The sequence below is a fragment of the Stegostoma tigrinum genome, chromosome 19 (assembly GCF_030684315.1).
Source record: "Stegostoma tigrinum isolate sSteTig4 chromosome 19, sSteTig4.hap1, whole genome shotgun sequence".
Classification (NCBI taxonomy): domain Eukaryota; kingdom Metazoa; phylum Chordata; class Chondrichthyes; order Orectolobiformes; family Stegostomatidae; genus Stegostoma; species Stegostoma tigrinum.
The window spans coordinates 59,989,865-60,005,110 of NC_081372.1; the positions used below are offsets into that span (position 1 = coordinate 59,989,865).

The window sequence follows — 15,246 nt, forward strand, 5'->3', positions numbered from 1 at the left end:
TATGGCCATCTGGTTGTTGGCAGATTGTATCCCTCTTATTTTATAACCTGTTCATAACTTTTGCACTTTAATGCCTTTCTTTTAAAATTATATAATTTTTAAAAATTGTACAACCCATCCCCTAAATACTATAAAGTCACGGTGGGAATGGGTCAGTGATCAGAAGTCAGAATCCGCACTCTGATTGGAGCAGACTCCAGGGTGACCTGAGATTCTGTTCCATGATTGGATTATATGCCTCCAACTGCGATTGGTTGGATGTCTCCTCACCGCTGATGAGCTACCGTTGCCGCAGAACTAGCGCTTGATTGGAACATTGTGCCGCATATCTGTTCGATGATTGGTTGATCCCGGTTCCCTGCAGCTCATTGGCTGGGCGGCGCGGCGCCATCTTGTCTGAAGCGGAGACGGGAACGGGGCAAGATGGTGGCGTTCTGGAGGCAGGCCGGCTTGAGGTAAAGCTGTGGTCCCGGGTATAGCTGCGGTTCCGGTGAGGGATGAGGTGCCTGGACTGGATGACTCGGTGTTCCTGAGCCTGAGCCTGATAGCGCTGCAGTGACCCGGTCAATGAATCAGTGGGAGCCCGACATTAGACGGTCACCAGAGCAGGTTACACCCTGAGGGGGCAGCACCTTCGGATTGTCAGTGACAGAGGCTGTAAGCAGTCGTAGTTAACACGGGCAGATTTTCTGAAGAGATAGTAAGAACTGCTGGAGCTGGAGGCTTACAGCAAGATCCTGCTCATCTGATGCTGCCTGGCCTGCTGTGTTCCTCCAGCTACACAGATTTTATGGAGTCTGTTCCATGGTTTTGATAGCGTCTGTGTGCTGTCGTGTTTTTTTTGATTTGGACTTTCCAGTGTTTTCTTGACGATAATACTGACCTTGACCTTGCTCGGAAGGCTTGTCTGAGTTCTGCACCATGTGCCTAGACCGAATCATGCGTTGATTATTATTATTTTTTTTAAAAACTAAGATGTTAGAATATTTTGTATTTGGAGCAGTGCACTTGCATAGAATCATAGAGTCCCTGCAGTTTGGAAACCAGCTGTTTGGCCCAACGCTGGACCTATATCCCACCCAGACCCATACCCCTATAATCCACATAATCTACACATCCCTGATCCCTATGGGCAATTTAGCATGGTGAAACCACCTAACCTGCACATCTTTGGACTGTAGGAGGAAACAGGAGCACCTGGTGGAAACCCATTCAGATGAGGGGAGAACATGCAAACTCCACACAGACAGTCGCCTGAGTGTGGAATCGAACCCAGGTTGCTGGCGCTGTGAAGCAGCAATGCTAACCACTGAGCCACCGTGCTGCCTCAAACTATTTGTTTCTTTACACCATCTGCTCAATCAGTATTTAGTGGACAGAGGTCCTTGATATTTTGGTTATAATTATGACCTGTTCTGGTTATATTGATTCAAACCCAGCCAGTGTCAAGTTGCTAATAACAGCCACTGAAGCTTGGAAGCTGGCTCTATATAAGAAACAGTAAGCTGCTGCGATGGGCAATATTAACTTTCTGGAAAATGGTATCAAGAGAACAGAAGATTCTATCATATGAAACCAGGTTATTATCCAAAAGGTTTATTTGAAATCGCAAACTTTTGGAGTGCTGTTTCTTTGTCTGGTGAGGTGAACAAAACTTCACCTGCGCTTCCCAGAATCCAAGATGACAAAGTGTGGAGCTGGATGAATGCAGCAGGCAAAGCAGCATCTTAGGAGCACAAAAGTTGACATTTTGGGCCTAGACCCTTCATCAGATAAGGGGGATGGGAAGAGGATTCTGAAATAAATAGGGAGAGTGGGAAGGTGGATTGAAGATGGATAGAGGACACAGACCGGTCAAGGAGGTGGGGATGGAGCCAGTGAAAGTGAGTGTAGGTGGGAAGATAGGGAGGTGATAGGTCAGTCCAGGGTGGAGGTTACTAGGTAGGGCTTGAGGTGGGAGGAAGGGATGGGTGAGAGGAAAAACAGGTTAGGAAGGTAGGGATGAATTTGGCTGGTTTTGGGATGCGGTGGGGGGAGGGGAGATTTTGAAACTTGTGAAGTCCACATTGATACCATTGGGCTGCAGGGTTCCCAAGTGGAATATGAGTTGCTGTTCCTGCAACCTTCAGGAAACATTGTGGCACTGCAGGTGGCCCAGGATGGACATGTCGTCTGTGGAATGCGAGGGTGTGTTGAAATGGTTCGCGACTGGGAGGTGTAGTTGTTTAGTGCAAACAGAGTGTAGGTGTTCTGCAAAGCAGTCCCCAAGCCTCCGCTTGGTTTCCCTGATGTGGACGAGCCCACAGTGGGAGCAGCAGATGCGGTATACCACATTAGCAAATGTGCAGGTGAACATCTTGATGTGGAGTGTCTTCTTGGGGCCTGGGATAGTGGTGAGGGGCAAAGTGTGGGGGCAGGTGTAGCACTTCGTGTGGTTGCAGGGGAAAGTGCCAGGTGTCGTGGGGCTGGAGGGGAGTGTGGAGCGGACAAGGGAGTCACGGAGAGAGTGGTCCATCTGGAAAGTGGATAAGGGTGGGGAGGGAAAAATGTTTTTGGTGATGTCGGATTGCAGATGGCGGAAGTTTTGGTGGATGATGCATTGGATCCGGAGGTTGGTGGGGTGTTAATGTGAGGACGAGGGGGATTTTCTTTTGGTTGTTATTGCAGGGTGGGGGTGTGAAGGATGAGTTACGGGAAATGTGGGAGACACAGTCGAGGGTGTTCTCGACTACTGCGGGGGGGAAGTTGTGGTCCTTGAAGAATGAGGACATCTGAGATGTACAGGAGTGGAATGCCTCATCCTGGGATCAGATGTGGTGGAGATGAAGGAAGTGGGAATAGGGGGTGGCATTTTTTTGCAGGAAGGTGGGTGGGAGTAAGTGTATTCTAGGTAGCTATGGGAGTCGGTGGCCTTGAAATGGATATCGGTTTCTAGATATCACTTGCCCGAGATGGAGACAGAGGGGTCCAGGAAGGACAGAGAGGTGTTAGAGATGGTCCAGGGTGAACTTAAGGTTGAGGTGGAAGGTGTTGGTGAAGTGAATGAACTGTTTGAGCTCCTCGTGGGAGCAAGACGTGGCGCCGATACAGTCATCAATGTAACGGAGGAAGAGGTGGGCTTTAGGGCCAGCGTAGGTACGGAAGAGGGACTGTTCCATGTATTTTAGGGCCTAAACTCTTCCCATGTCCTAGTCCACACGTAAGGCCTTGTTATCACCTAGCCTGCCACTAACAGCCCACATTACCAGCTATTCACCCTACTGGCCAGATCGTTATCTACTACTTTCTGCCAAACTATTCTTCTGTCTCTTTGAGCTCTATCCTTTATCCTATCGTTTACTCCCTACTTCATCCTGCCTGTCTTGTGCATATAAACTGACATAGTGGGGAGGGGTCACTGGCTCCAAAATGTTAACTCTTCACAAATGCTTCTGGTCTCATTGAGTTTTTCCAGCAACTTCTGGTGTTTTGTAAAAGATTACAATGATTAGCCCTACACAGACCATCACTTGGGAGCACTTGGATTTGTTTGTAAAGCTTTGTTTGGCCTAGCCCTTGAATCATGACTCAACCGGAATTTCAAGGATGGTTTTATTATCTTGCCTCCTCCAGTTATATTCAGTATTCTCGAATCTGTGCACAAGCTGTGAGGGCTGCTTTAAAACCCCAGCTCCAAACGGAGGCCAAGAAAGCAGCAGAAGTAAATGTCAGAGTCCACAAGCCGAAAGAGAGTGCGTAAGTACTGTACTGTGTTCTACTCCTGTTTTTGGGTTTGGTAGAATTCTCTGGCATTCTTGTTTTCAAAAGCAAAATACTGAGCCTGAACTTCTGTAAAAATACACGTTGTTTACAAAAACATTTGAGTCATACAATATTGCAGCCAAAAACCATCCATTTGGCCTGCCATCTCTCCTTTTCTGCATGTGAGCAGTGTGATTAAATCCTCAGCCCCACTCTAGTCAGTATTGAACTCCCTTTTGAAATGTTAAAACGATCCACTGTCCCCGATTACCATTCCTATGGTTTTACAAGCAGTGTTGCTTCTACTATGATTGTGGGTTTCGATGTATTAGAATAATAAATTCAGTGAATTTGTATTAAATGCTGACAAAGATCGCAATGTTGGCAGATATTGATATCATCACCTGTTTTGTTAACTTGCTAATCTGTCTAATGTGGTGCTATTGTCAAACAAACAAATGCTTCCATTTCAAGCATGAAGCTGAAAGATTCACACTCTGTCCTAGATCTTGCCTGAAGAGGCAGTGCTGCTGTTTACTGTTGAGTAACCACAGCGCTTGTGAATCATGCAAGTTCGCCTTGCTGAGACCCATTTCTCCAATAAATACTGCATTTTTATGACCACTCTGAAAGAAGAGACCAGTTGTAATTGTCAGATTAGCTAATTTGACAAAGACCAGGAATTAAACCTTGCAACGTTTATATCAGAGGTTATCACGAACACTTGAATCACTGAGTGGTTTTATACAATGGTAACACCCCAGCAGGAAGGCTTTGTATTTCCTAGTGCCACCACTAGCAATGCAGTTGATGCCCTACCTAGCAGGGTGACAAAACGTTTGCAACCAAACCCACTGGCTTAGCAAGCAAGTCTACAACCTCATCCACAACTCAAGCTACAAATCTTCTCAAACTTTAATCGTATGGCAGTACAGCATGGAAACAGATTGTTTGGTCCAATTTGTCCATGTCATCCAGATATCCTAAATAAATCCAGTCCCATTTGCCAGCATTTAGCCCATATCCCTCCCTATTCACGTATCTGTCCAGCTGCCTTTAAAATGTGATTGTACCAGCCGCCGCCTCTACTTCTAGCAGCTCATTCCATACTTGCACCACCCTCTATATGAAAATCTTGCCGTTTTGGTCCCTTTTATGTCTTTTCCCTCTCACCTTAAACCTGTGCCCTTTAATTTTGGACTTCCCCACCTTGTCTGTTTACCCTATCCATGCCCCTCATGATTTTATAAACATCTTAAAAAGTCACCCCTCAACCTCTGCTCCAGGGAAAATAGCCCCAGCCTGTACAGCGCCTCCAACCCTGGCAACATCCTTGTAAATCTTTACAGAACTCTTTTTCAAGTTTCACAACATCCATCCTATAGCAGGAGACCGGAATTGCAAACACTCTTCCAAAAGTGACCTAACTAATGCCCTGTACGTCACCAAAAACCTCCCAATTCCTAAACTCAGTGAATTGACCAGTAAAGCCAAGTACTTGCCAGTCATCTGAAATTTGTCCTTCGGTCACTGATCTATCTATTGATACATAGAGATATTGAAACCCTCAACCACTACCTCAAGACAGTAAATGCTAGCCCAGCCAGCAACGCCCACATCCCACAAGTGAATTAAGGAAAATTCTTCACTGTGCTCAAACGTCACATTAAAGAGACCAGCCTCAATCTTTCCAAGTAACTAAAGATCTCCATAGTCATGGAGTCATACGGCACGGAAACACTTTTTTGGTCCAACCAGTCCAAGCTGAATATAATCCCAAACTAAACTTGTCCCGGGGAGGCAATGGCCTTGTAGTATGGGGAGGCAATGGCCTAGTGGTATTATCACTGGACTGTTAATCCAAAGACTCAGATAATGTTTTGGGGACCCAAGTTCAAACTACGCCCCCCCCCCCCCCCCCCCCCCCCCCGCCCCGTGCCGCCAACGCGCACACCATGGAAGATGGTGGAATTTGAATTCAATAAAATGTCTGGAATTAATTATCTAATGACCATGAACCTATTGTTAGAAAAGTCCATTTTTCGGGAAGGAAACTGCTATCCTTAACTGGTCTGGCCTACATGTGACTCTAGACCAACGTGGTTGGCTCTAAACTGCTGTCTGGGAAATTAGGGATTGACAATAAATGCTGCCTGGCCAGCAATACCCTCAGCCGATGAGTGAGTGAAGGTGAAAATGGATAAAGGACCTGCTTGTTTCTGGCCCTTATCTCTCCAAACCTTTCTATTCGTGCACTTATCCAAATGTCTTTTAAACATTGTAATTGTGCTCATATCCACCACTTCCTCAGGGAATTCGTTCTACATGCAAACCTGTGTTTTTTAAAAAAATCTAAAATTGCCCTGGTCCTTTTGTTTGAATCTCTCTTCTCTCACCTTAATGTGCCCCCTAGTCTTGAAATCCCCCATCGTAGGGAAAAGACACATCATCAATGCTATCTATACCCCTCAGGACCTTCATAAACTTCTACAAGGTCATCTCTCAACTTTGTGCTCCAGTGGAAAAGAATCTCAGCCTGATCCAGCCTTTCTTTATAATTCAAACCTTCCATACACAGCAACATTTTGGCTACCATTCTAATAAATCTCTTATGTACCCATTGGCAATCCTCAAGTGTGCTGGAATCGACTCCAATTCTCCAGCAGAGGCTTTACTTGTATCTTATACAGGATAAAGCATAGCTTCTTTACTCTTATACTCTGTTTAATAAAGCATCCTTTAAACAGAGAGTCTTTTCACCATGTTTTTCTAACTTCATTGCTCGTTTGTGCCCAGGTGTCTGAGTATTGTGCCCTGATCTCACTGAGAAGAAGCAATTTAAACTGATACATTCTTAGGAACAAAATGTCTCAGTTCACACACCCATGTTGAATTTATTTTGCCATATGTATATTCATTTCTCTGTCTTGAAATATGTTATTGTTTTCCTCATTACTTGCTATATTCCTCATTACTTGCTATATTCCTAGTTTCATATCAAACTTTGAAATTGTATCCTATGTACACAAATTCAGGTCATTAATATGCTGGTATGTAAAATTGCACCATTGGCTCCTGTGAGGGATAGCACTGTGGATACTTCCTAATCAATCAGTTCAGATATCTTGCACACCTCGAACAAATGGGACTACCAACTCCGTAGAACAAAGTGTGAAGCTGGATGAACGCAGCAGGCCAAGCAGCATCTTAGGAGCACAAAAGCTGACGTTTTGGGCCTAGACCCTTCATCAGAGAGGGGGATGGGGAGAGGGTTCTGAAATAAATAGGCTGGGAGGGGGAGGAGGACCGAAGATGGATAGAGGAGAAGATAGGTGGAGAGAACAGTATAGGTAGGGAGGGGATAAGTCAGTTTGGGGAGGACAGACAGGTCAAGGAGGCAGGATGAGGTTAGTAGGTAGGAAATGGAGGTGCGGCTTGAGGTGGGAGCAGGAGATAGGTGAGAGGAAGAGCAGGCTCAGGAGGCGGGGATGAGCTGGGCTGGTTTTGGAATGCAGTGTGGGGAGGGGGGTGGGGGTGGTGGAGGGGAGATTTTGAAGCTTGTGAAGTCTGCATTGATACCATTAGGCTGCAGGGTTCCCAAGTGCAATATGAGTGGCTGTTCCTGCAACCTACGGGTGTCATCCTTATGGCGCTGTAGGAAGCTGAGGATGAACATGTCGTCTAAGGAATGGGAGGGGGAGTTAAAATGGTTCGTGACTGGGAGATGCAGTTGTTTGTTGCGAACCGAGCGGAGGTGTTCTACAAAGCAGTCCCCAAGCGTCTGCTTGGTTTCCCCAATGTAAAGGAAGCCACAACGGGTACAGTGGATACAGTATACCACATTGGCAGATGTGCAGGTGAACATCTGCTTGATACGGAAAGTCATCTTGGGGCCTGGGATGGGGGTGAGGGAGGTGGTGTGGCCTGCAGCCCAATGGTATCAATGTGGACTTCACAAGCTTCAAAATCTCCCCTTCCCCCACTGCATCCCAAAACCAGCCCAGCTCGTCCCCTCCCCACACTGCATCCCAAAACCAGCCCAGGTCATCCCCGCCTCCCTAACCTGCTCTTCCTCTCACCTATCTCCTGCTCCCACTTCAAGCCGCACCTCCATTTCCTACCTACTAACCTCATCCTGCCTCCTTGACCTGTCTGTCCTCCCCAGACTGACCTATCCCCTCCATGCCTCTCCACCTATCTTCTCCTCTATCCATCTTCGGTCCTCCTCCCCCTCCCAGCCTATTTATTTCAGAACCCTCTCCCCATCCTCCTCTCTGATGAAGGGTCTCGGCCCAAAACGTCAGCTTTTGTGCTCCTAAGATGCTGCTTGGCCTGCTGTGTTCATCCAGCTTCACACTTTGTTATCTTGGATTCTCCAGCATCTGCAGTTCCCATTATCTCTCCCAACTCAGTATCTTGGCTGGGAGGTAGGGTCGCTGCCATTGCATCACATGAACCCTATAGCAACACCAGCGTTTAGGTCTCTCAAATCTGAAGGATTGACAAGGACTCTCATGGTCTAGAAGAATAACTTACATAAAATCCACAGTGAGTTGGTAAAGTGGATACAAAATTGGCTTGGTCATAGACAGCAGCTAATTGTGGAAGGGCATTTTTCTGACTGGAGACCTATGACCAGTGGTATCTCTCAAGGATCAGTGCTGGGACTTCTGATGTTTGTAAGTGGCCTGATTATAAGCTCGCAGATGACATGACAGTTAGTGGAGTTGTGAGGAAGGTTGGAAAAGTTACAGCAGTATATAGGTTAGTTGGAAAGATGGGTGGAGAAATGGCAGATGGAGTTTAATCTGGACAAGTGAGGTGATGCATTTTGGGAGGTCAAATGCAAGAAAAAAATTGTACAGTAAATGGCAGTGCTTATAGGAGCGCCAATATACTGAAAGTTCAGCAAGTTATAGCTCCCTGAATCTGGCAACACAAGTGGATAAGGTGATAAAGAAGTCATATAGCATTGGGGCATTGAGTATAAACGTTGGTAGGTATAAAATGTTGCAGCTGTATAAGACTACAAGTATATGGACTAATTATTGTGTGCAGTTTTGGCTGCCACACAGTAGGAAGGATGTGGAGGCTTTGGAGATGGTGCAAAAGAGGTTTACCAGGATGTTGCCTGGATTGAAGTATATTGGCTATAAAGAGCAATTGACACTTGAATTCTTTTTGCCAGGGCATGGAAGGCTGAGGGATGATCTGATAGAAGTTTGAAATTAAGAGGCATATTTAGACTGGATAGTCAGTCTTTTTCCCAGGGTGGAAATGTAAAATACTGGGGGACATTAAACCTATGTGAGGGGGGTAAAGTTTAACAGACATATGAGGCAAATTTTTAAACAGGGTAGTACGTGCCTGGAACATGCTGTGAGGGCAGGTGGTAGAGGCAGAGATGATAGCAAAGTTTAAGAGGCATTTAGGCAGAGAATAAAGGGATACACACCATGTACAGGCAGATGGGGTTAGTTTAGAATGGCATCATGGTCAGAACAGACACGGGCTGAAGGGCCTGTTCCAGTGCTGTGCTGTACTGTTCTGTGTTTACAGTTATTTCCTGATTTTTGTCTTATTTCAAATGTTTTTGTAGCTAGTTGTCATTGTTCCTAGAAGCCCATTATGTTGCATTTTGCTGGAAAGAACTTTGATAAATGGTTTTTGAATACGTATCTTGTCAAGTGCACTTTTCATCACACTATTATTTCAAGTATCTCAATCAGCTTTGTTGTTTGCCTTTAATGGAAGCCAGCATGGATTTAATATAATTAAATGCTTTCAAATAACAGTATATTTTGCTCCAGATATTGTCTCTAAAAGTTTTCTACACTGATGTTAAGTTGAATGACCTGTGCTTGCTAGGTTTATTCCTCTCTCCTTCAACGAATTCTAACATATGCAATCCTCCAATCCTAAAATGCATCCCATCTGAACTGGATTACTCATCAACTTTGAGGATTATTGACATTTTAAATGCCTCTTCTCAATCTGTTTAATTGAATCCAAAATCGTGTCTGCATTCTCTATTACTACATCAGTGCAGTTTCTTCAGTGAAAGGAGATGCATATTATTCACCTGTACTTCAGCCATGCCTTCAATCTCCTTTCTTGTCCCTGATCATTTTTGAAGTTACTAGAGTTGAGTTTACTTTAAATTTATCTTCTAACCTTTTGTCTTACCTTGTCTTTGTCTCTCTAATTCCTGTTCATGTCTCTTTCAGTGCATTGCTTCTAATTTGGTTCTGTGTTGTATTTTGATCATTTTTTGTTTTCCTTTTCTTACATTTGAGAATCTGTGATCATCTTCAGTCATTCAGAAAAATGTAGCTTTGCGTATCTTTCTTTTAAACTTCATTGGGAAAGTTAATTCAGCAGTGAACCATTACCTCTTCAAAATCTGTTTTGTTCATGTCCTGTTCTGTCAGTTTTGGATTCCCAACCACTGGGCTAGATTCCTTCTCAATTTGCTAAATTTAGCCCTCCCCAATTAAGTGCTAATAGTGTTTTATTTATCCTAGGATCTGAGCAACTTCCACAGACCTGAACTTCTAAATATGAGAACTCTTTGACCCATCATCCTGAAAGATGGACCTACAAACTTGCCTGAAGACCGTATCTGTAAAGTTGACCAAATACTAAATAAAAATATGGATCTCATTTAAATGATCTTTTTTTTGCTGGTGAAGGAATTTTAGTCAGCTGACTGGAACCTGGGAATATTATGCCTTAATGTCATTGATCCCTCTTTCATGGATGTTGTAAGATGTCCTATTTGAATCAATGACAATCACTGTTCTACTCCCCTCTGGTGTCATGGGACAGCAACAATTTTGTATATTCTTTACAGTGGCTGGGAGGTTGAGGAGGAATTGTATAAGGAAAACTGAAGTTCTAACGCAATTAAAGTAGACACAAGAAGACAATGATATTGCTTATTGTTAATAACTGTCCCTGTACCAATGATTTGTTCAGTGCTTTACTGTGCATTCAACTGTCAACTTATTGACTGTAGGGCCTAAGTTTGATTATTTTGTATTGCAACTTTATGGGAGTCTGAGTAGGGCAGGGTTATAATAACATTAGGAGTAGGCTATTCAAACCTTCCAGTGATCTTGGCACTAACTTCTCATTCTTGCATCCCATAAAACTGAACTCCCTTGTAGATCCAAAACCTGCCTAACACAGCGTCCATTATTGTTTCGGATTGGTAATCCAGAAGACGTGGCAATTGCTGTCGGAGCACAGGCTCAATCCCACCACAGCAGATAATGACACTTGAATAAATCTGGAATTAAAACTTAGACATATGGTAATCATAAAGTAGGTGATCTAACAAGAATGTAGACCAATAGGTTAAACTAGTGGGAAGCCAGCAGATTATAGACAAATGAGTAACATCTGTGGGAGAAAAACTGTGGGAAAATTTTTTGACTTTTCACCACTTGGAGAGGATTTCTAAAAATAAATAAGGAAATCCAAAAGAGGACATGAAAAAGCAATTTAAACAAAAACCTAAAGATCTTTTGCCAGTCTATAAACAGCAGAAGAATATTTTTTTTAAAAAAGGTGGGACCTATTTTGAGACAAAGTGAAATGGTTGGAAGGTGCAGTGGATATGGGAAGAATTTTAAATGAATTTTTTTGTCTTTATTCACAAAAGAAAAGGATTGTGATATAGTGATCTAAGAGGAGCAGCGAGAAATACTGGACAAAATCATAATGGGAGGAAGTGTTAGAGGAGTTGGAATTGTTGGAAATGGATAAGTCACCAGATTGAACGTTTCAAGTTCAAGGAGGAAATAGCAGATGCTCTGAGGATAATTTTCAATCTTCACTAGATACAGGTGAGGTGTTGGAGGACTAGAGGAACGCTAATGCCCTGTTGTTTAAAATGTTCTCAAAGGATATGCTAAACAATTAGCCTTACAATTTGTCCACCATCAAAGTAAGAATCAATCACCAAGTCTCACTTCCCTCACTACACATGAACAACGAGGGACACAAATTTGACTGGGATGACATATCCATAATCGCACAAGCCAGAGACCTGCCAGGAAATTCCCAGAGGCCTGGTATCCCAACTGGAACTCCATCAATAAATGCATTGAATTAGGCCCTGTTTACAAACCACTGAGAAACAGAACCAGAAGTAATACCAACCACCCCAGCAAGCCGAAGCGCATAAATAACAAGTGGGACAGAACACCAACGCTTCACTGGAGGTGCACTGACAATGTTACCTCTCAGGGTGATAAAATGTTTGCAACCAAACCCACCAGCTCAGCAAGCATATCTATAACCTCATCTGCAACCTGAGCTACAAATCTTCTCGAGCTATAAAAATCAATCAGAGGTTGGGATTGTTTTTCTTAGCAGAGAAGGCTGAGGGGTAGACCGGAAGAACTTGTTTCCCTTGCAGAGAGTTCAAGATCCAATAAGCTGTCACTTAGAAAAACATATGGACTTGTCAGCGTAGCTTTAAGGGAAAGTCATGCCTTGCATATTTGATTGAGGAAGTGACAAGGAGGATCGATGATGTTAATGTGAGGGATGTCTACATGGATTTTAGGCATTTCCATGAGGTCCCACGTGGTACTCTGGTCAAGAAACCAAAAGCCCATGGGATCCAGGGAAATGTGACAATTTGGATCCAAAGTTGGCTCAGTAACAGGAAGTTAAAGGGTAATGGGTGATGTAAATGCCAAGCTGTTTCAAGTGATGTTCCACAGGAGCTGCGCTGTTTGCTTTACACATGGACTTGAATGTGGGAAGCATAATTGGGAAATTTGCAGATGATGTAAAAATTGGCCACGTAAAGGATAGTTGTAAGCTCCAAAATGACAAGGATGGGTTGATGAAGTGGACGGGAAAGTGGCAGATATTATTCAACCCTAAGTGTGAGGTAATGCGCTTAGGGAGGTCAAAAACGGAGTACACAATAAATGGGAATATACTGCGAGGGGTAGATGAAATGGGAGCCATACAAGTCCACAGATCCCTGAAGGTAGCAGTACGTTAGATAAAGCTGAAAAGAAGGCACGTGGCATTCTCTCCTTCATTGGCAGAGGTATAGAGTACAAAAGTAGGGATATAATAATGAAATTGTGTAAGACACTGGTGAAGCCAAAATTGGAGTATTGTATGCAGTTCTGGTCACCACATTATAGGAAGGATGTAATTGTTCTGGAGAGTGCAGAGAACATTTACTAAAATGTTGCCTAGGCTGGAGAATTACAGCTGTAAGCAGAGGTTGGGATTGTTTTACTTAGCAAAGAAGGCTGAGGGGTGACATGATTGAGGTATACAAAATTGTGAGGGGTAAACAGGAAGAACTTGTTTCCCTTGCAGATAGTTCAAAATCCAGGGATCATAGATTCAAGCTAAGTTGGTGGTGGAGGCAGAGACCTGAAACTTTCAAAAAAATACGGGTATTTCTGTTATAACGTGTTTCATTAATGTGAATTGACTGTAACATGACTGATGAATAGTGGATGCTGTTTGGATAATGCAAACATTCAACTGTACAAATGAGTGATTTCCCTATAATGCGATTTTCTATAGTGAAAGGTCACACAAGACTGAACTATTGTGTTATACCTGGATCTACACCTGAAATGCTGTAACCTGCAGGGTTATGGACAGCATGCAGGAAGATGGGGATTACAAAGGGTAGCTGGCATCTTTCAGTTGGCAAGGACAAGACAGACTTGGTGGCCCCCACTCTGTGCTGTACCATTTCTAAGGTTCTGTAGGCAAAGATTAATTACGGATGGTCACCATAGCTTTGTCAGAGAAATTGTGTCACGGACTTTGAATCTTTTGAGGAGATGACTTTTGCGTGAGTGAAGATGGTGCGTTGGATGTATTCTACATGGATTTCAGTAAGGTCTGGTTAAAAAGCTTAACGCACATGGGATCCAGGGCAAATTTCATCCAAAATTATCTCAGGGGCAGGAAGGAGAGGGTGATGGTCAAAGTGTGTTCTCTCACTGGTAGCTTGTGTCCAATGGTATACCATACAAATTGGTACTGGGACCCTTGCTATTTGGGGTATATGTTAATGATCTAGATATTAATATGGGAAATATGATCAATAAGTTCAGAGATGCATCAAAAGTGATGTAAACCATGAAGAGGAGAGCCTTAATTAACAGCAATAGTATAGGTGCGTTGAACAGTTGAAAATGAAATTTAATCCTGAAAACTGAAGAGGTTTAGCGCTTGAAGGGTTGTTAGGGCAAGAGAGTACAAGTTGAGTGGTCGGACACTGTGAAGTATAGAGGATCAGAGGGATGTAAATGTCCATGTCAGTAGATACGTGAAGTCAACTGCACAGGTAGGTAGATCGATTAAGAAGGCAAATGGGATATTTAATGTTATTAGTCAAGGCATTGAATCTGAAAGCAAAGCAGTTACAATGGAACCGTATATAACGTCAGTTAGGCTACAGCTGGAGTAACAGGATCAGCATCAAGCTTACTTAAAATGCAGTGTCAAATTGGCAAAGCTACAGCATGGTCTATGCTCATCAGACCTGCCACATCCAGTCATGAATGGTGGTGGACAATCGAACCACTCACTGAAGGAGGAGGAATTCCACAAATATTTCCATCCTCAACTGGGGGGGGGGTTATCTCAGCACATCAATCCAAAAATAGTTAAGGCTGAAGCATTCACACCACTGTTCCACCAGAACTGCTGAGTGGCTTTTCCATCTCTGCCTTCTCCAGTAGCTCCCAGCATGACCGATGTCAGACTTCAACCGATTTGATTCACTCCATGTGATATCAAGAAATGGTTGGATGCATTGGATATTGCGCCCTCATATAGTGGCAATTGTACTGAAGTCTTGTCCTCTAGGACTTGCCACTCCCCTAGCCAAGCTGTTCCAGTACAGTTACAACACTGGCATCTACCTGACAATGTGGAAAATTGCCCAGCTATATTCTGGACACAAAAAACAGGGCAAATCTAACCGAGCCAATTACTGCCCCCAGTCAATCTACTCTCAACTGTCAGTAAAGTGATGGAAGGTGTCAGTAACAGTGCTATCAAGCAGCACCTGCTCAGCAATAATCTGCTCAGTGAGGCCCAGTTTGGGTTCTGCCAGGGCCGCTCAGTTCCTGACCTCATTACAGCCTTGGTTCAAACATGGACAAAAAGAGCTGAATTTTAGAGGTGAGGTGCGAGTAATATCAAAGCAGTATTTGACAGAGTATGACATTTAGAAGCGTTAGTAAAACTGGAGTAATTAAGATAAGGGGGCAAATTTTCTACTGGTTGGAGTCGTACCTGTTGTGGTTCTTGGAAATCAGTCATCTCAGCACCAGGACATCTCTGCAGGAGTTCCTAGGGTGGTGTCCTAGGCCCAACCATCTTCAGCTACTTCATCAATGACTTTCTCATAAGGTCAGCAGTGGGCGATATTCACTGATGATTGCACAATGTTCAACATCATTCGCAACTCCACGGATAGCGAAGCAGTCTGTGTTTATATTT

General features: G+C 43.8%; 1 protein-coding gene across 1 annotated transcript; it reads left to right on the top strand.

Moving 5' to 3' along the window:
* Positions 1 to 320: 320 nt before the first annotated feature.
* Positions 321 to 10,404, top strand: atp5f1e (ATP synthase F1 subunit epsilon). Its single transcript, XM_048549731.2, has 3 exons — positions 321 to 455; positions 3,613 to 3,735; positions 10,266 to 10,404. Exons 1-3 carry the CDS (start codon positions 424 to 426, stop codon positions 10,270 to 10,272), a joined length of 162 nt encoding a protein of 53 aa, XP_048405688.1. The 5' UTR covers positions 321 to 423; the 3' UTR covers positions 10,273 to 10,404.
* Positions 10,405 to 15,246: the final 4,842 nt, after the last annotated feature.

What these genes read in the sequence shown, in the direction of transcription:
- atp5f1e (XM_048549731.2), top strand. Translation starts at nt 424, where the DNA reads ATGGTGGCGTTCTGGAGGCAGGCCGGCTTGAG. An exon ending in TGGAGGCAGGCCGGCTTGAG is followed by an intron (nt 456 to 3,612) that starts GTAAAGCTGTGG and finishes TGCCTCCTCCAG; the next exon opens with TTATATTCAGTATTCTCGAA.